Source organism: Leptodactylus fuscus, chromosome 2 (genome assembly GCF_031893055.1).
Source record: "Leptodactylus fuscus isolate aLepFus1 chromosome 2, aLepFus1.hap2, whole genome shotgun sequence".
NCBI classification, from domain to species: domain Eukaryota; kingdom Metazoa; phylum Chordata; class Amphibia; order Anura; family Leptodactylidae; genus Leptodactylus; species Leptodactylus fuscus.
Genome location: NC_134266.1, coordinates 25124056 through 25146133, shown reverse-complemented (window position 1 = coordinate 25146133; position 22078 = coordinate 25124056). Strand labels below are relative to the sequence as shown.

General features: G+C 44.6%; 1 protein-coding gene across 2 annotated transcripts; it reads left to right on the top strand.

The window, feature by feature from the left end:
- The first annotated feature begins 1665 nt into the window (after positions 1-1665).
- On the top strand, positions 1666-21027 carry VPS26C (VPS26 endosomal protein sorting factor C). 2 transcript variants are annotated; one of them, XM_075262584.1, is made up of 9 exons: positions 1666-1784; positions 10987-11068; positions 12530-12673; positions 14703-14852; positions 15142-15222; positions 17637-17711; positions 19744-19894; positions 20481-20633; positions 20726-21027. In XM_075262584.1, the coding sequence occupies exons 2-9, from the start codon at positions 11012-11014 to the stop codon at positions 20806-20808; spliced, it is 894 nt and encodes a 297-aa protein (XP_075118685.1). In that variant the 5' UTR covers positions 1666-1784; positions 10987-11011; the 3' UTR covers positions 20809-21027. The 2 variants fall into 2 exon arrangements, with proteins under 2 accessions (XP_075118685.1, XP_075118686.1); XM_075262585.1 differs by lacking the exon at positions 1666-1784 and adding an exon at positions 10416-10471.
- Positions 21028-22078: the final 1051 nt, after the last annotated feature.

Genomic DNA, 22078 nt, shown 5'->3' with positions numbered 1-22078 from the left:
TCCTGGAGGCTTCAGGGGCAACACTACACCTACTGGCCACAAGACCCCAGGAGCCGACTGGTGAAGCAGGGAGCCACTTTACCACTGTATTTAACTCATCTTTGTCCAGAGAACATAGATGAGTTGGAATGTGTACATACTGGGACAGCCTGGAACAGCCCTCTAAATGTAGCAGAAAACCTCACTAGAACCAGCATACTAGGAACCTATATTACTTAGGCACCTTCCATAGGGTGGAAGGTGCCTTTTAGAAAGGCCGGGGGTTTGATGGGGACAGAATTCAGGTGTGCTCTTGTCCCATAAACATTAGCTAGTCAACCAGACCTATCAAAATCTGCAGATTCAGCCGATACCCCTCTAATGTGTATGGCCAGCGTCAAACTGGATGTTTGTATCATTTGATCTCTTTTTAGTTGTGTATGTAATGTCTTCTACTTGAAAAGAAGACTGCAGAGGTTAGGATTTTAGTCTCCTCCGTCCCTTGGGTTTCGAGAAGATAATTTGTACCATTTTCCCCCGACCTTATTGAAATGAAAGATAAAAACCAGAGAATAAATTTGCTCTGCCAGCCAGTTTGAGTACAGGGGTTACAGGTAAAATGTAGCAGCATGTTTTAATGGTTGGTGGCCCCCTTCATCATGTCTAGCCGTATATTGTACAAAATTTTACAACTTGTACGACCCACTTATTTAGTCGAACTTTCCTACACTAAGACATCAGACTCTTTGTAGTGTTGAGTCTATTTTTGCACAACCCAACAAGGTGAGCACCTCAGTCTTCACTATCTTGATCCTCCACCTTTGGTGTGCAGACAACCATCATCTAATATCTACAGCCTCCCTTAGTACGACCAAACTCAAAGTCTAAGACACATGCTACCCTTGGTACTGCTTACCCTTATCACATAAGTCATATAGTAATTATCCATATTCTAATATATAAAATCACCAGTTTTCTATAGAATAAAAAAATAAATAAATTCAAATAATAATTTTACATAGAAAAGTCTCAAAAACAAAGAGTTTGGGGAAAGAGCAAAAGAAAGGTTTTGGCTCATGAAAGTTGTTTTTTTTTTGTAATCTGGGAGAAAAAAAAAACATTTCTTTTTCCTCCTTCTGGAGGATACGAGCGCTCAAGCTGTTGAATATTGGCAAAGATAAGAGACGTTTTCCGCTTCCAAGATGTACAGATGCCCTGTAAGATCTAATAACACAAAAAGCAAGGTAACCATGGTGGCTACAGTCTGAATAATATCACAGCGAACAACTCACCCACCCCCGGCTGTCCATTAATACTTGTGATGAACTGATCATGTGGTAGGGATATAAAAAGAAAAAGAAGATTCATGTCCATAGAACTCGAAACAGCATCCGCTTGACACTGGTGAGACTGTGGGAAAGAGTTGAAGGAATCTACTGATCTTCACCTTAACCCCCTGCAAAGAAGTATAGACTTTTTTGCAGATGATCTCCAGGTCCCGAGGTTGAGGGTGAGAGGTTTAAGTGCCAAAGTTAGGCGTACAATAACAGGTACCAGACAAGCATTCCAAGGGGTGACACATTGGAAATATCCAGAAACAAGGTTGTGGTCAGGATCCAGAGTCAAGCCAGGACAGGGATGACGGCATGATTAAATAGACTGCTAGGCCAGACATGATCTTCTGCTGCCAGTTCACCTAGCTACATAATGCAGCCATAGATCAGGACAGCTAACCGGATCCAGCAGGTATCTGAAATACAGGAGCCACAGCCGCTTGTCAGGACGAGGCACTGGAATTGGGTGAGGTGAGTAGCAAATGAGCAGCAAAGTAAATGGGATAAAATGTAATACTATAAGGCTCATATAATAATACTATTCTACAGAATATAAATACACTTTGCCTGCATAGAGCATAAAGTGTGCCAATTGTATCATACTGACATCACAGAGCCAAACAGTGCCCACATGGTGCTGTGCGGCACCACAATGAAAAAATGCCTAAATAACAGGAAACAATGCCCAAATAGAGCAAATGGGTGCTCACAGAATGTCAAACCATACCCAGTGAGTGCCGTATAGTATATACCTTGCCTACAGAGTTATATAGTGAACACTGGGAAAGAAGAGAACCCAAAACCTCAATTATGGCAATGGACCATTTGTGGTTTGCAGCCTTATTTTGTATATACAAAAAGGGGAATTTACTAAATGACCTATGCCAGAAAACGAGTACAAATGAGGTCTTTAGTACAAGGCTCAGATTGCACCAAAGATGTGCCACTCTCTTTGTCGTTTCTCCGTTCTACTCCTTTTTTCTGATAGTAGGTGAAGTAATGCCCCCAGACGGGGAAACCTGCTGTGAGCTATAGATGAAATCTACGTCAGTCATTGGCTGATGTAGATCTCAATTCTGACACAAAGGACCTCCTGAGATATGTCAGAATTAGTAAGAGGCCAGAGCCTGTTAATGATTTTGCCCCCAGAAGGGGGACGGATTAGAGGAGTTTTCTGGTCCCAAATGGAGTTTTTATACCGATGACTTATCGGAGACCCGGACCCCACAAGCATCAGCTGTTGCGGAAGCCTCCAAGTGGTGGAAGCTGATGCAGTTGATAGGGAGTGAACGCAGGCTGCTCAACATTAATGTGACCACCTGTTAAAATCCACAATAACCCCCTTTATCAGAGCGGACCGCTGCAAGACGTGCAGGATGAGAGGGGATGTTGTGATGATGTCACTGGGATGTTGAGCCATGCCGACTCCAGTACCGTGTCCAGCTGCACTAGGTTACGCGGTTGAGCATCCATGGCGTGAACAACCCGATCGAGGTGGTCCCACAAATTCTCGAATAGGTTCAAGTCCAGGAAATTTACTGGCCAAGGGAGTACAGTAAACTCATCCTGGAGCTCCTCGAACCACGCATGTACACTGCGAGCTTTATGACACGTGGCATTGTCCTGCCAGTAGATGCCATCATCCTGAGGAAAAACATTTCGCATGTAGGGGTGAACATGGTCCGCAAGGATAGATGCATACTTGTGTTGATCCATCGTGCCTTCCACAATGAAGAGTGCACCCAGATGGCTGATAACACGTGCCTTCTGCGATTGGTTATTTAACGTTGACATCAAAAGTAGGCGGTGGTCACATTAATATGACTGGACTGTGTAGTAGCATTGCTGCAATTCCTGAAACAACCACTATGCAATGGATAGGGCTAATTCAATAGGAGCAGCCTGCATGTGCTCCCAATCCACCAGCCGCTTCCAGCTCCCGGAGACTGCTGGCACAGCTGATCTGTAATTCTGCGCTTTCCAATTAGCAATAGTACTCAATTTTTTGTCCCTAACACAAAGGAATAGCCGATGTCTTTTCCGCGCCGCTGTTCGGTAAAAATCCCGGTTTTCTTCAGTATGCAAATGAGTCCTCTCGCAGCACTGGGAACGTCCCCAATGCTGCGAGAGAAATCTCCAGGGACGCCTCTATCTTTTTTCTGGAACGCCCTGTGTCTTCTTCCGTCCTGGCTTTCAATCTTCTAGGTCTCGGGCAGAGCAGACTGTGCATGCCCATGGCCACAAGAAAAATGGCTGCTTACACAGTAAGCTGTGTAAGCGGCCATTTTCTTGTGGCCGCTTACACAGTAAGCTGGTGTAAGCGGCCATTTTCTTGTGGCCTGTGGGCATGCACAGTCTGCTCTGCCCGAGGCTTAGAAGATGGAAGAAGACACAGGGAGAAGGCGTTCCAGAAGAAGATGGAGGCGTCGCTGGAGATTTCTCAAGCAGCATTGGGGACACCTCCAGTGCTGTTTGAGCGCTGGGGCCCGCCCCCAGTGCTGTGAGAGAACTCATTTGCATACTGAAAAAAAAACGGGATTTCTACTGAACGGTGGTGCGGTGAAGACATCTAAAGGTAGGAGAAGAATAGCCTTTTTAAGGCTATTCCTACGTGTTAGGGCCTGTGCACAGAGAGTTAACGCGAGCGCATTTTAGCATAATACACGTGTAAAAATATCACTCCCATTGACTTCCATTAAATTTTTTACACGTGTAAAAAACACGTCAAAATACACGCCAAAAAAGTGACGCGTATTTTGAAGCGTTTTTTACACATGTAAAAAAATTTCATTGAAGTCAATCGGAGTGTTATTTTTAAATGTGTATTATATACATGTGTATTATGCTAAAATGTGCTCCCGTTAACTCTGTGTGCACGGGCCCTTAGGGGCAAAAAATGTCATTTTAATGATAAAATCCCTTTAATACAAGGGGTTGAACAAAAATGTCCTGTATAATGTTTAAAAATTATAACAATTTTTCTATGACTCCTCAATAACTGCCTGATGTCTGGACACCATGGACATCACCAAACTCTGGGTTTCCTCCTTTGTTATGATTTGCCAGGCCTTTACTGCAGCTGTCTTCAGTTGTTGCTTGTTTGTGCATCTCTCTTAAGTTTTCTCTTAAGCAAGTATAAGGCATGCTCGATCAGGATAAGACTTGGTGATTGACTCTGACCATTGTAGAATATTCCACTTATTTTCCTTAAACCCCCCCCCCCCCCAATGGCCACTGCAAAATCGATTGCTGTGACCTTCAGCTTTCAAACTAGGGATACATTTCTACCATACCTGGTAATTAACCTCTGAAATTGTCACATTGATCCCAGAGCTTTTGAAGGATCTTATTGTATGGCACTGCCCTACCTTTTCTTGGATTGATAGAGTTCATTTGGTTAAGATGGCATTGGTTATCATACCCCTGAGGTGTTGATTTGGTGGAGACATGCTTAGTTTTGCCATTTCACCAACTTCTTCAGTGACCAGCGGGTCTTCACCAAAGAATATTTTGTCAGCACCTCCTTCCCGCCTCCATCAGACTACACAAGTGTCTTGTTTCCTCCATTCTCTCACCTTACTTGAACTCAGAAATCTATCATTTGTTTTGAGAACCTACAGTGTTGACCAAAAGTATTGGCACCCCTGCAATTCTGTCAGATAATACTCAGTTTCTTCCAGAAAATGATTGCAAGCACAAACTCTTTGGTATTAATACCTTCATTTATTTTGCTTGCAATGAAAAAACACAAAAGAAAATGAAAAAAAAGTCAAATCATTGATCATTTTACACAAATTTTGTATACACCTACGAATCCCACTTCTCAAAAAAATAAAACATAACTTTTAATAACGTTTTCTCTAAAATCTTTCTGTATACTTTAAACAAACACACACTGCCAGGAGGCAATAACAGTGACTCTTTGTTTCACATAGTCACACTGTTTTACTATCCAGCTTAATCAATGAAGCTCACAGACCCACTTGATTAGTTTAGGTAACGGCAGGGTTAATTCCCCTTTGAGCTACTTTAATCTTTCAGAGTTCTCTTTCACTCATCTGCCTCTCACTTCTTAAGTCCGTGTGTCAATAGAAATTTTACACAAAACTCCAAAAATGGGCCGGACAAAAGTATTGGGACCCTCAGCCTAATACTGGGTAGCACAACCTTTAGACAAAATAACTGCGAACAACCGCTTCCGGTAATCAGCAATGAGTTTCTTACAATGCTCTGCTGGAATTTTAGACCATTCTTCTTTGGCAAACTGCTCCAGGTCCCCCCTGAGATGTGAAGGGGGCCTTCTCCAAACTGCCATCAAGAGATCTCTCCACAGGTGTTCTATGGGATTCAGGGCTGGACTCATTGCTGCCACTTTACAAGTCTCCAGGGCTTTCTCTCACCACCATTTTCTAGTGCTTTTTGAAGTGTATTTTGGGTCATTGTCCTGCTGGAAGACCCCTGACCTCTGGGGGAGACCCAGCTTTCTCACACTGGGTCTTACATTTTGCTGCAAAATTTGTTGGTAGTCTTCAGACTTCATAATGCCATGCACACGGTCAAGCAGTCCAGTGCCAGAGGCAGCAAAGCAACCCTAAAATATCAGGGAACCTCCGCCATGTTTGGCTGTAGGGACCGTGTTATTTTCTTTGAAGGCCTCTTTTTTTTTCCCTGTAAACTCTATGTTGATGCCTTTTCCCAAAAAGCTCTACTTTTGTCTCCTCTGACCAGAGAACATTCTTCCAAAACGTTTTTGGCTTTCTCAGGTAAGTTTTGGCAAACTCCAGCCTGGCTTTTTTATGTCTCTGGGTAAGAAGTGGGGTCTTCCTGGGTATCCTACCATACAGTCCCTTTTCATTCAGACGCCGACGGTTAGTACGGTTTGACACTGTTGTACCCTCGGACTGCAGGGCAGCTCGAACTTGTTTAGATGTTAGTCAAGGTTCTTTATCCACCATCCGCACAATCTTGCATTGAAATCTCTCGTCAATTTTTCTTTTCCGTCCACATCTAGGGAGGTTAGCCACAGTGCCATGGGCTTTAAACTTCTTGATGACACTGCGCACGGTAGACACAGGAACATTCAGGTCTTTGGAGATGGACTTGTAGCCTTGACATTGCTCATGCTTCCTCACAATTTTGCTTCTCAAGTCCTCAGACAGTTCTTTGGTCTTTTTCTTTTCTCCATGCTCAATGTGGTACACACAAGGACACAGGACAGAGGTTGAGTCAACTTTAATCCATTTCAACTGGCTGGAAGTGTGATTTAGTTATCGCCACCACCTGTTAGGTGCCTCAGGTAAGTAACAGGTGCTGTTAATTACACAAATTAGAGAAGCATCACATGATTTTTCAAACAGTGCCAATACTTTTGTCCACGCCCTTTTTTATGTTTGGTGTGGAGTTATATCCAATTTGGCTTTTTGACAATTCTTTTTGTGGTTTTCCATTGAAGACAAATTAAATGAAGATAATAATACCAAAGAATTTGTGATTGCAATAATTTTCTGGAAGAAACTGAGTATTATCTGACAGAATTGCAGGGGTGCCAATACTTTTGGCCAACACGGTATGTTTATTTAGAACAGTAGATGGGGTTCTCTCTCTTTTATATACAGTTTACTGAAAACTCCTTCCCGATACTACTCTAGACTTTATGGCGGCCTGGGAACAAGACGTTGATTCCACCTTAACTCCAGCTCAATGGATTGACTGTTGCACATCCATTAACAAAGGCAAGCTTTCTCCATAGTTTTAAACCAGCTTATCTCAGATGTGTCCAATATAAACTACTTCAATGCATCCTGATGGCTGCACACATCCATATTGCCAACATCATATCATCATCTCCTTCATTGACAGATATTATTTGGCAAGTTGATCCATGAAATCATTTATGCCACCATATCTGACACCTGTCCACTCTTTGATAAAGTTTGGACACCTTGAAGTAATAGATCCAATATGCCAGGCCTGCTATACTATCTTCAGATGTGATTGAGCGTGGTTCTAACCTCCCTTCCCCAGGCAGGAACCCTCTCCCATTCACACTCCAGTCTTCATATTATGGCACTACTCTCCAACCCTCTACTCCCCTTGTGTTAGTTTTCAGTTATAATGCCTTTTTACTCCGTTTTTCTTATGGGGTAAGCATGCTATTTTTGGCTGTGTATAGGTTTCTCACTTTATGCTTGCTTTGCATTTTTGCACTAATATTATGACTGTTTTGTTATTTGTTTCTAGATTCTGTTTTACGCTGGGTTCACACCTGCGTTCATGTCTCCGTACTATGGTTTCCGACTTCTGCATGGCAGAAGACGGAAACCATAGACCGGGTCCGGCCGTGCGCGGCGGTGAGCGTTTTAGGCTCTCCGCCGCGAAACCGGATTTTTTTATCTGGACACAGAGTAGTGCATGTCCGACTCTGTGTCCGGATTATAAAACCCGGTTTCGCGGCGGAGAGCGCAAAACGCTCACTGCCGCGCACGGCCGGACAGCTTTCTCACCCATTCAAATGAATGGGTGAGAAAGTCTCCTGCAGGCTTCCGTCTCCTGCATCTGTTTTATGCAGGAAACGGAAACCTGCAATAAGGACCGAACAACGCAGATATGAACGAGCCCTTAGATGTATAATTCAATAAATACCTTTGAAACGAACAAAAAAAACCAAACCACTTAGTTGCTGTTGCAATGTTTTTGGGTCATCGTCCATCTGTAATGTGAAGTGCTGTCCAATCAACTTTGGTTGAATCTGAGCTGAAAGTCTATCCCTGTACACTTCAGAATTCATCCGAATGCTTCTGTCACATCATCAATAAACACTAGTGGCCCAGTACCATTGGATGCCATCACACTGCTTCCACCATGTTTTACGAAGGATGTGGTGTACTTTGGATCATGAGACGTTACGAGACTTCTCCATACTTTCTTATTCCCATCATCGTGATACAGATTGAGTTTAATTCCATCTGTCCATAGAATGTTCCAGAACTGGCTTATTTAGATTTTTTTTTTTTGGCAAAATTTATTGTGGCCTTTCTACTTTTGAGGCTGATGATTGGTTTGCACCTTGTGGTGAACCCTTTGTATTTACTCTCACAAAGTCTTCGCTTTATGGTAGACTGAAGTATTAATAAACCAACTTCCTGGAGAGTATTAATCACTTTATGGTAGACTTAGATACTCATACTCCTACTTCTTGGATAGTGTTCCTCACTTCGGTGGATGTTGTGAAGGTTTTTTTTAATTATTATTTTTATCGTGGGTATGGATAGGATTCTCTGATCAGTCACCACTATTGATTCCATAGAGTTCCTGAGCTCATCAGAGCACTTTTTTTTTTTGTAAACCAAAATGTACCAAACGTTTGATTTGGCCACTCCTAACATTTCAGCAATCTCTCTGATGGATTCTATTTATTTTTCAGCCTATTAATTGTTTGCTTTACTTCCATTGAGAGTTCCTTTGCTGTATGTTTTTTTTAAATATGGATTGTGAGCCCCCATATAGGGCTCACAATGTACTTTTTTCCCCTTATCTGTATGATAAGAGAAACATTCTTTCTGGAGTTTTCTCATCTCACCCACCTTAGTAGTCTGGGTGAGATGTACACCCCCTCCACTATCTGACCAGCCATGTCAAAACTATCCATAATCTTTTCTTAACCAGGAATATTAGTTGTTGGAATTCCTGCGTTATGCATCTTCACATTAGCTCTGTTCATTTCTGACATGTTTCATGGGACCATCCCCCCAAAAAACAGGATGTTTATGAGGTATGTTTGAAAGGGTGCGAATCGCATACATCACATAGCAGTTTTAGAAGGTGCCTGCTAATTCTAATACAGTTTTTTGTGCAACTGCTTATTTTTACAGGTGAAACATTTATTTTAAAATGTTTCACCTGTAAAACCTGCACCTGCAAAAGAAAACGGCACCAAAGAATTTAGAATGGCTTGCATTTTTTTCCAAGGCTCCCAAAACAGGGACTCCCACAAGAGCTGTCAAATCTTCTGAGTTGTTAGGGTAGCCCTTTATAGTTGACTTAGGCACTTTATGTGCCGGTCGTATCTTAAAGAGGGTGTGGCCAGTCCAATTAGTGACCACGACGCAAGAAAGTGGTGTAGGAACATACAAAAGGGGCGTGGCATTTTCCACAAGGAGTATTGTCACACCAATAGGGGTAATGCTTAGTTCAAAAATTTTCAGAACACTTTGCAAGGCGTTTTCCTGGACACTGTCAACCAAATGTTGGTATGTATGGTGTGAATGCCCCCCTAAGGGTATAGGAAGGAGGCCCGCAGCTAGATGGACGTCTTCGCTCTCTGGTCCACAGATTGGAGTGTCGACAAGGCGAATAAACTATATGACCTTTATTGGACAAAATCGTACTGCACAACGCGTTTTGAGCCCCACAAGCTCTTCTTCATGTGCACAATTATTTGCCAGGTGAGGTCAGATGTACCCGAAGGGCGATATTCACTTTATGGTGTGTAGTGAAGACGATTAGGGTCACATCTACATTGGAGGTCTCTTTGGGAGCCACCGTCATAAATTCTTCGTTTGCCATAAAGGTAACACAGGATGCGGCACAATTTCTCGATAAAGCGACGGACACAATGACAGTGGCCAGTATACAGTAGTTGGGTCTGTTTGGTGCCGTCGATGTCTGTCACGTGACAGCTCCAGGTCTACACCATGTTTTGTTTTCCGACTGTGTACTGGCTAGATTTGGTTTTCATGAACCAAGGAAAACATGGTAAGACCCGCTGAGGTCAGCAATGGCAACCCTACTAATGGTCACTCATCTTTGTCAGACATGTTGCCTGACAGGACAGTGAGTTCAAGTCCTATGTGATATATTATTTTCATGATGACTTACAATCTCTGTAAATTAGTCTCTTTCTCCTCATAAACGTCTATAATTTGGCGATTCCCTGACTAGGACATAACCCTGCACTGTCTACACCAGTTACTGGGCAAAAATGGAAGCGATACATTGACTTCCCTCCGGCGCGCCAATAGTTAATCTGTCCAAAGCGCGCCGTACAACAAGGCGGGAAGAGGCTGGCGAGCCACGCCCACCTCCCCGAGAACCGGCCAATCACCGGCGCCGCTCAGATCTCAGCGACCAATCGGATCCGTCGGCTGGGTAGTTGACAGGTAAAGTCGACACCTGAGGCTATACCTCAGCCTCCCCTGTGCCTCACACGCAGGGCGCTTTTGTTTACCTCAATGTTAAGTCTGGGGAATAATAAACGTGCGTCACAGCGCGGCTGAATACGTCAATCCGCCGCCAGCGTATTATTTACTATGTATGTGCCACGAATACGCATTGGACGGGGATAATGATGTTACCGCCGTCACACGGTCCTGACAAATAGCCCATTGTGAGCCAATGACAGGCGCTCCGGGCGCCAGCGTGTGCTAGTCATGAGTCAGCGGAGTGCACGGCTTCTCCCGCGCATTTCTAATTTAACTGCGCCACCAGCGTGACGTCACCGCCTATCTGTTGGCATGACAACTTTCAGGGGGTGGGGCGAGCCACAGGATGTTTATGTCTGCGGCGTTGTCAATAAAGCTGGTTGATGGGAGAAAAAAAAGATGATGGAGCGAATGCTCACGTGATAGCAGTTGGTCATGTGTGCGGCTAGTCATGTGACTTTCTTCTTCCATAGGAAGTACACTAGTGGAGGAGAGAAGATGGGGACTGTCCTGGACATCAAGATCAAGAGAGCCAATAAAGTCTACAAGGAGGGGGTAAGGTTAGGGGCTCTGTCATCTGCAGAACTACAACTCCCAGCATGCCCTGTGCATGTAAGGGTGGTAGTGCTGCAGTGTCAGTAGATCTATAGGTTACAGACCACAGTGATTTTGGTTTCTATGGGTAGGGGGTATTTTAGGGCAGTGGTTAGCATTGTTGCCTTGCAGCCTGGGGGTCCAAATCTAGCCAAGGGCAACATCTGCTGATGGGTAGATTGGGTCCCCGTACAAACAATTGACCCTTGTGGGTGTATTGGATGAGCTCCTGCTAAACTCCCTACTACACCACACTCCCTGCGCTTTCAGTGTTCGAGAAAAAAGTGTATCATTAATTGTACCGCAGGGACCCCTACCCATCCCGAGCCTGAAGGGTCTGCAGCACTGGTGTATGTAGTCAAAGGGGTTGTCCAGGCAAAAATGGACACCAAAATAACTTTTTGAATTGGCTGAGGGCAGTGACAAAAAAAAATAAAAAAATCATTCTAGCCTTTTCCCGGTTCCTCCCAGCGCAGTCCGCTAAGGGGGCATCCACACTCACTACCGCCGCTGTCCTCCTCAGGGTTTCCTTCCTAAACCCCAGACAAACTGGACAGGGGACGGCTTGCGGCAGTCGGCTTTAAAACCCATTCATTTGAAGGGTTTTTAACGGTGACCGCTGGTGTCCGTACACAGCCTCTCCGCCTGGAAACCATTTTTTGGGGGTTTGTTTTTTTGCACAGACACAAAGTCCTGCATGTACGACTTTGTGTCCTTGCAAAAAAAATAAAATAAAAACGGTTTCCATGCAGAGAGGCTGTGTACAGACACCAGCGGTCACCTTTAATAACCCTTCAAATGAATGGGTTTCAAGCTGTCCCCTGCCCAGTTACCCCGGGGTTTAGGATGGAAACCTCGGGGCGGACAGCGGCGGTAGTGTGACCTCAGCGGACAGCGGCCTCAGCAAACGGCATGTGATATCACTACCTGTGACGTCCCCGGGTCTCTTCCTGAGGCCACTGATTGGCCTTAGCAGTCACAGGTTTTTTGTTTTTTTCCCTCCCCCGGCCTATTTTACAAATAATTGATTTGACCCCTTTAATAATGTATTAGTTACTATATTTGTTAGAGCCTATTCAGATGACCAAGTTTATTGGACATGAGGTGCCCGTGATCTGTGATGGCATATAGCGCATGCTATATTTTTTCATGACTTGGAATATCAGGATTGTTGTCACAGACATGACTCGCCTATTAAGTGAAAACTGATCCATTAAACACACAGGCAAGTCTTGGCTCGGTCGTGGGACTCTAGGCTTACTCCATCCCTATTCAGGCAGATTGTTATACATGTACAGGGTAGGACATTGTACTGGTACCACTGAATACAGGAGTCCCTATTTATACAATTACCTGCCCTCGCTCCTCCAGTAATCGCTCCCATTGCATTATCAGTCATGTCCTTGTTCTTGTCTCCTATAGGAGTTGTTGTCCGGAGTCGTCGTAGTCATGAGCAAAGATTCAGTTCAGCACCAAGGGATCATGCTGACCATGGAGGGCTCCGTCAGTCTGCAGCTCAGTGCCAAGAGTGTTGGCGTCTTTGAGGCTTTCTATAATTCAGTGAAGGTAAGAAAACAATAGGTTCCTTTCTTTAATCAAATTGATGGCCTGTCCTTTAAGGGGTTTTCTAGCCCCCAAATCAATCTTTCATACTGATGACCTATTCATAGGATAGCTCAGCAGTATGTGATCCGGGAGGTGGTTCTGGAGGAATTGCAATGCCACTCCTATTACTTGTATAGTAGCAGTGCTGCTCGCGCTCCCAATCCACCCGGGGGCTGCAGCAACAGCGAGTCTAGGTGTCAGACCCTCCCAAATCACATACTGATGATCTGATCAATGTCTGGGACCTGCTGCCGATCAGCTATTTTTACAGGACTGTGCAGTAACTCTTATATTGGCAGTCATGAGTACTGTGGTGATTTCCCATACACTTGGATGGGACACTGGTGCAGTTCTTAGAACCACTCCTATGATTAGACATCAGCTGTTTGGACAGATCTCACACACACACGTGTGTATATATTATATACCTGTATATATTATATAATCAATATAAATGAGACATGTAAGGTTTATTCCCCATGCTGCCTCAATCATATGTGCCTAGGAGGTGGCCCCATTCTATAGCAGTGCATAGAGCCCCGAGACGGCCGGAGTGGGTCCTCTCCTATTCTGCCTCCTCCGTGACCTCTCTCCCTTTCCCCCTTCTTGTTTCCTGTCTGTTATGTCTTCCCCCTCCTGTTTCTTGTGACTGCTCTACATGCCGTCTGTCTCCCCCTTCCCTCTAGTTCGTTAGGGGTCTCACCCCTGTTCCCTTTTGAATTATTTTGGTTTCCACTACATGTTGTTGCTGCGGGGGTCCTTCCCATGGCGTATGTTTCATTTCTGGCTCTGCGTGGCCTCTCTGTCTAACCTTAGGCGTATGGCCCTTTCTTTCCCTGTTCTACATTTGTTATTGTGTTTTTTATTTCTGACCACCATGCTGTGTCTAACTTCTTTGAAAGTGTATTAAAATCTGATTACACCTATAGCAATGCATACAGTTTTATGTCTTATCCCTGTGAAAAAAAATTACTTTTGGGGGAAACCATGTCAAAAAATTTTTGCCAAAAGACAAAAAAACCCCTCAGTTTCATTTTGTAGCATAGATTTTAATTGTAAAAATTTTAATTTTTTCACCTGTAAAATTAGGAAAATTCACAAAAATCTACTTCAAAGCTGTATTCTGTTTTTCCCTTAGGCTGATTGCTCACGGGGTATTTTAGCCCGGATTTTGAGTTCGTATTCGCATTGATATCAATGTGAGCCGTTCAGTTCTTTTTGCTGGGAGCTGTTTGTTCTGGCTCCTGGAAAAAAAAGAACGGACATGCTCATTCTTCAAGAGCGGAGTCGCGGCTACCCATTTTTTGGTCCAGAACCTGAGGTGGCCTCCACCTCAGGTTCCAGACCAAAAAACCCTGTGGAAACCCAGCCTAACAGTAGTAAGTGCATCCCAGCTGCTCCATGTGAATACATCCCCTATACTTCCCACCCAACACATATCAACTTTACTTCTTACTGTGTGATACGGAAACGTATACTCGTGCTGCTAGGATATACAGCATTAATAGCATCCCCAGTCCACTCGCAGCTCCGGTTTGCTGGGGGTAGGGCTGGTACTTGTAGTAGATATGCAGTGCGTATCGGGCTTAGTCCACTACAAGCGGTAATAAACGCAGGGATATTGGTATTTACATATTTTTGTGTGTGTCTGTGTGGCAGTGGAGTGTGGCTGCCCCCCATCCAGGTTGGTTATAGCTGCTCTCTGCAGTGGATTCCCCTAGACACTCTATAGACCGGCTCCAGCTGCTTTAATCCTCGCTCTCTGTTCTGTTCAGAATCTTCTCTGTTGTCCCTATGACACACACGTTGGGGGTTAACCCCTAGATCCAGGCTTGTGATATGGTGTTTGCTGCTGTATGAGCCATGTGCTCCCATCCCCTGTGTCTGCTGGATCCCTCTGGGGCCATGAGCAGCTCCGGGCCTTCTGCTATGATACTTTGTTTTATCCATGAGACGTAAATGTACGGGGCTTCCTGTTGATTTATTGCAGCCAATTCAGATCATCAGCAACACAGTAGAAATGGTGAAACCCGGCAAACTCCCCAGCGGTAAGACGGAAATCCCTTTTGAGTTCCCACTTCTTGCAAAGAGCAACAAGGTTCTGTACGAGACATACCATGGAGTGTTTGTGAACATTCAGGTGAGTGCAGGGCTTCACTAGGGGGCAGCAGTCACACCAGGGATATGACCAGTTCTGCATTTAGTTTTGTTTTTATTACTCTAATATACTGCTGGCAAGATCTCTGCTTGCAGTCAGTGAGTTGTAGCATTTATGTTTACTAGAGACTGGACATCCGCACAGACCTGATACTTGTCACAGCTGTATCCAGTTTAGACATTCTGCCCAGACTCCACAATGTTATATTGAAGCAAACTTACCAGGATAGGAGGTTTGTGCTGTGTGTTATATAATACTCCTGTGCCCACAGTATACCCTCCGCTGTGATATGAAGAGATCTCTGCTAGCAAAGGACCTGACAAAGAACTGCGAGTTCATCATTCATTCACAAGTAAGTGTCCACAGCTAAACATAAGTACACAAAAGCCAGCCTGTTTATTTATAGGGATAGAACTTAAAGGGGGTGTCCACATGGAGGATCAAGTGACCCTTCAAGTTGTCTCGTGTTCAGTCCCTCAGTAATCGCCATTCATTAGAAACAGCTGGGAATTGGTCACCGTATTTAATTCTTATTCACAATCATTGCCAGAAAACACTGTGTAAGTAATGTCTAACATGAGTATAGACCAGTGATGGTGAACCTTTGAGACAGTGCCCAAACTGCAACCCAAAACCCACTAATTCATCACAAAGTGCCAACACAGGAATTTAAACTTAATGATGTGCGGATCCACAATTGTACACAATTACAGACCTGCAAAATACAGTCATGTGAATGGGGCTTTATAGAGCTTTCTGCTCCACAGTGACCCCCACACAGTACAGTCAGCTCCACAGTGGTCCCCATACAGTACAGTCAGCTCCACAGTAGTCCCCATACAGTACAGTCAGCTCCACAGTGACCCCCACGCAGTACAGTCAGCTCCAGAGTGGTCCCCACACAGTATAATCTGCTGCACAGTGGCCCCCACACAGTACAATCTGTTCCACAGTTGAGAGAGGGCGCCGAGTGCCACCTCTGGCACCTGTGCCATAGGTTCGCCATCATGGGTATAGGGGTTCGCAAGTCCCCACGTGTGAGCATTGCACCATTGATTATGGGATTAATGGATCAGATATGTATCACCTATCATGTGGATTGGTCACATTGTACTCCAGTGATCCAGGTCAGTAAAATGTGATCAGACTTGTGCAGCCAGCTTGCTCATGTCCATGAAGACCCCAGGAGACTGACTCCCCTTCCCCTATTACCTGTTGTAAAGGGACTTTTGCACAATAAAATTGAGCGGATTATTTAGCTTTTCAAAATTGATATCCCCACAGATGAGCTTGTTATGAGTAAACCGCTGCAGTACTCTCCATGGATATGCAGGGAGCACCTCCTGTCAGACCTCTGCTAACATTGATGTCCTGTGTTATGGATAGGACATCAGTTTTTGGAAGTGCCTTTCTCTATTCTCACACTTTCTCTGCTCTTATGCCACCTAGTGGCTGACATGTAGGGCTTCAGCCTCTGGTAATTGTTTTGCTTACACCCTTGGCACATTCACATGGTGCCGTCAAGTCCCATTATCAGAATGGCAACCAAAATACTGTAAATTTGTACAAAAAAAAAAAAACGCCAACATACACAATTTGACCTGTGGGGAAATTTCTAAATCCTTGTCAAATCATGACATCACCGATCGTCTGAAACAAAATAAGATTAGATTTGTTAAATAGGAACACACACATTATAATGGAAAACAAATCATCCCCAACATGACCACACCTTATATACTAAAGGGGCTTATATGGGGGCAGATGATAAAAACTTCCATTTATGATGAGACCCGATCACTCAGAGTCCAGGCCCATATCCTGACGATGCACACGTTCCCTTTGCATTGTCCGATACAGCGCGGTCATAGAGACCGTGTGTCATTGTAAACCTCCAGATATATCTGTACTTAAGTCAGTCAGACTATGTTCACACGTACGTTACGGACAAGTGCACCAGGCTGTTGTGTTATTCACTGTAACAGGACCTGACTGAGCCCATGTTATGTATCAGTGTGTTGGGGGAAGGTGGGATGTTTCTGCACTGTTCCTTTAAGATGCCAGCAGATGCTGATCCATGCCTAGACTGCAGGGATGGTTGGTTAATAAACAGGGTACTTACAAGCTGTGCTCATCTATCACCCATAGAGGGCAGTATGAGCTGACACCCCCCACCCCAAGCACCTAATACAGCAGATTCATCCAGTGCAGGAATGAAAACCGGTCTCTGGTAATAGTGTTAATATAGATAAATCACTTTCCCAGACACAGAGTCTTCCCTGACTGCTGCTGCTTCATCGGCCGCTGTCACAGCTATAGGACGTCTCAGGCTGTGCCCATAAAACTGCCAGCAGACCGTGTGCCTGCGTAAGAGAACACAACCTACTAGATGTGATGGCCGCCCTCCCCCAGAGGACACTGCACATCTATATCATTACCACTAAGTGACCTGAAATAAATGGGAAGTCACAAGAGGATTTGCATATTTAAAGAGCCCGGGCATTCACCAGATTAAGAGGTCGGCCCCTTTATTAATAAATTTGCCCCTTAAATCTAGTGTAGACAGTCCATTGTGAAGTAAGTAGCCCGAGCTCCAACTGGAAAAATTTCTAACTGCACTGATACATTGTAACAAACTATCAGGACAGAAGAGCCATATAGCAGTAGCTTTGGATAGAAATGTAACAGACCCTCAGCTGAGAGAAGTTTTAGGTTTCGCTCTATACAGTTATACGCATTTGTAAACTTTCCTTTACTGTATCTAAGCCTCAGAAGGGAAAGCAGACCCCCAGCCCGGTGGACTTCACAATAACTCCAGAGACCTTACAGAATGTTAAAGAGGTAAGTGACCCGGGGGAAGGGAGGCAGAATAAACGGGGATCTTTGGATACAACCCCTCATTGAGATGATTCCTTGTACAATCTCATAGTTTACATGGTTTTTGTCTATGTTGCAATAGATTCGCACGTCCTATTAGGTGGGGAGAGCAGGGAGTGTGCAGGTATATAAAGCTGGGGTGACTCTGTGACTACATGACAGATCGATAGTTACTAGAAATGGCTGCTGTAACTTAGTCTTACTATTAGATGGACACAACAAAGAAGCTGGCAGATGAAGATGTAGAAGGTCTGCACATCTAGGCTTCCATATTAAGAAGAGCTCTTCACTCCCCCCAAAAAATAGGGATTGTCCAAGACTGAATATTGAGGCATCTCCTTAGTGTCATATTGGCTGGGGTGTCACAGACTGGCTGATATCTGCACAACATATAGAGCTGGATACTGAGGCTCCATATACTGGATAGTGGCCACACTACTGCGGAGAGCACAAATCAACCCCCCGCCATTACACAGTGTACAAAGCCGCCTGCTGACTAGTGGGGGCGCCAGATCTTCACTCATCTCATAGTGACTACTTATTCTAAGGATAGGCCGAGTCTTGGACAACCCCTTAAAGGCCACTTTATTTGATCAGTGTTTTTAAGCCAAAACCAGGAGTAGATCCAGAACATGGAAGAAGCTATTTGTTATACTTGGACACGGACTGTTTCAGAGTGACATAAGAGGGGTCATCGTGCGCGCACAAGCACCCTAGCATCTTAAAACAGCGGATCAGTGTCAGACCCCCCCACTGATTGTTTATTGATGAGCTATCCTGAGGACGGGTTATCAGTAAAAAATGAGCTGGACAACCCCTTTAAGGCCTGGTGGTATACGTTATATACATATGTTTGGTGGAGGTTCAGCCCTTCCTGATGGCACAGACATCCTGTGACTGGTAATGCTTTAGACTCTCCAGTACTGCAGTGATCTTACCAGGGTGTCGGTGGATGTCGTGCGCACCATAGCGTGAGCATGCGTACCAGCAAAGCTGCTTTCTAGCGGTATATAATACTGCCCATCTGCAAGGACATGAAAGGTCCTCTTTCAGCGATTGGACACTGTCCTTTGTATAGGGGATTAGTAACTTTAACAGCACAACCCCTTGTAAAATTGCCATAGTAAATCAGTGCTGCCATCTGCTGCTCAGTGTAGGAAAGGCGCAGACCATACACTTTTTTTTTTTTTTTTTAAATTATTGAATATAAACCTTTAACATAATTTTTGGATTACACCCAAACCTAGAAATCTTCTGCATTGTGCTGTGCAGAGCCCCTGATGCCCTCAGCCGTTCCGTATATTACCCCTCCGTGTGGCTTAGTGATAAGCTGGCACAGGGAGGGATAGAAGGGACACTGTGAGCCTGCAGAAGAGGACAGGACGGACCTTCCGAGCCAAATGCTTATAAACTAGAGATGTCAATGCTCGGCGGCCTCCTGTGATCCAGAACAAGTTGTACAGAACCTATTAAAGCTGCACTTAATAATGACACGATTGGCGGCGGCGAGAAATAGACTATCTAGAAAGACTGGATTTAAAGGGGTATTCCCATCTCCAGCAGCTCACGACTAGAGATGAGCGAACACTGTTCGGATCAGCCGATCCAAACAGAACGCACCCATAGAAATGAAGCAAGCACCTGGCACGTACACTTTGCCGGCGGCCGGTCGCCGTGCCAGGTGCTTCCATTCATTTCTATGAGTGCGTGCTGTTTGGATCGGCTGATCCGAACAGTGTTCGCTCATCTCTAGTAACTATTAAATATGATGGAGGATTTCTGCAGTCTACTATTAAACAGGATAAAGTCACACATGCCTTTTTTTCATGGGTCTCCAGATGCAACATTTCAGTCTGTTGTTCTGATCCTATGCCTGATCTGAATGGATCATAACAATGCAGCAGGGACATCAGCTCAAGTAGCGCACAAAGCGTTCAGTCACATCACACACCCTGCCAGGTACCTTAGTAACTGTGCCATCTATATTTTTTCGCAGAGAGCCTCCCTGCCCAGGTTTCTCATCAGAGGACATCTTGACTCCACCAACTGCATCATCACCCAGCCCCTAACCGGAGACCTTATGGTTGAGACGTCAGAAGTTGCTATCAAAAGTATTGAGTTGCAGCTGGTCCGGGTCGAAACCTGTGGTGAGTGAAGCAATAAGAACAAGGACTGCTGGATTCTGGAGCGATCGATCTAATGCAAAGGAACAAGCAGTTGTTGGGGTTTGCTGGGAGGTGTAGTTCTGCAATGGCTGCATCACTACTGGCCAAGTGGTTTCTAGTTATAAGGCCATGTTTGATCCCTTACATAGAATTGAAAGGTGACTGCCTGCCTGCAGATGGGGGAGTATATAGTGTATACAGACTGTGCAGTGTGCTCCCTCTAGTGGTGACAGAAGGCAATCAGTGTCAGCATTCTACTGTGTGACTATGAGGGAACACACTGTAGTAAGGTTACATGGACTTTTACAGGAAAACTGTATGAACAGCACATTGAGGATAGTGTGCCCCCTACAGACCCATTCTTTTTACGCTATAAAACTGATCGGAACAAAACCTGTTCTGAATTTCGGGCCAGGCTCATGGCCCTTTGATAATACACAGGAATGAGCCCATAGAAAATAATGGGTCCATGTGCTAGTCGTGTGTACCGTGTGCATGGAGCCCAAGGCTGTTGGTTATAAAAATGACCCGATGACCATAGTGGGAAATGTTCTGTTTTGCTTTTAAGGTTGCGCAGAAGGCTACGCCAGAGACGCCACAGAAATACAGAATATTCAGATAGCCGAAGGAGATGTCTGCCGAGGTCTCCCCATTCCCATCTACATGGTATTTCCCAGATTATTCACCTGCCCAACTTTGGAAACTACCAATTTTAAAATAGGTAGGTCCTCGCTGTCTGTATAACATTGTTAATCCAAGACGATGATACTTACAGACGATGATGATGATGTCGGTGTCTTGTGTCCTCGGCAGAGTTTGAAGTGAACATTGTGGTGGTTCTTCAGGACGATCATCTCATCACCGAGAACTTCCCGCTCAAGTTGTATAGAATTTAAACATCCTTGGCCCATCGCTCTGTGTTGTGAGCAGACCCAAGAAGCTCTGGACCCCGCAACTCTTTGCTCATGGCCGGTAACAAGCACTTACTACGGAGAGTCACCAGCCATTATAGAGACTTGTCTCCTGCCCTGGTGGTTACACATATTACAGGGCCGAGTGACTACAGTACGATAAGTTTTCATACATTGCTACAGTAAAACTTGTCTTTTCCATAACTGCCTTGTCTTAGAATTTCAGAGGGGTCGGGTCTCAATTGTGCTGTAAAGTTATATGGATGGACAGCAGCGTTATCCACCGCAAAAACCATCAGAGATGAGATCACAGACAGCGCCCCGTCTTATTACTAACTCTGGGAATCAAGAAGATTAGAGATGAGCAAGAATACTATTCCAAACTCCTGTTATGAATAGCACACACCCATAGGAATGAATGGACGCAGCCGGCACGCAGGGGGTTAAGCGGCCGGCTGCGTCTGCGTGCCCGACGCTTCCAGACATTCCTATGGACGCTCATCTCTAAAGAAGATAGATAGAAATATGGCACTCGCATTTGGGGGAAGAAAACCTTCCTTTATTATTTGCTTATAGCAGGACTTAGGCCTGAAGACGTGTGTAGATTCAAAATGGCTGTTGTCCATCAGCTTTTGCAGCTATGAGCGCACAATAAAGTAAAGAGTGTTTTTCTACAAAACGTGAGCGCCATCTTTCTATTACTGCATGGATCCTTATGGATGATTTTGACCACAGTTATAGGAATGGTTCCATACCCGTCCTCCATTACACCGAGACCTGAAGGAGTAAGCGCTGCCGACTTTCTAATGATTACAGAGGCTACACAACAATATTGATGGCCGGTCACGCTGCATCTCCTTCATTATGTTAGTGAATGGCATCACACTGCGAAAAGTGTCAAACTACTCCAAGTCACGGCACCCGCAACGTCACATAAGACTCCATTCACTAACAGGGCTACTTTATATAGACCAGAGCGGTAAAAATAATGTAATAAAAGATGGTAAACAATGACAGGAGGCAAAGAAAAAATACATTGGAGTTCTATTTCCACAAAATTGATACTTATTAATGTAGAAAACCTTTAGGCCCCATGAACATGACTGTAGATTTCTGTATATTATCCACAACTGCAATGTATACAGGCCTAGTTCTTTCTATGGCCCCATACACGCACCCTTGGTTTTAAATGATCAGTGTCTAAGCCATAAAAACTACTAGAGATGAGCGAGTACTGTTGGGATCAGCCGATCCG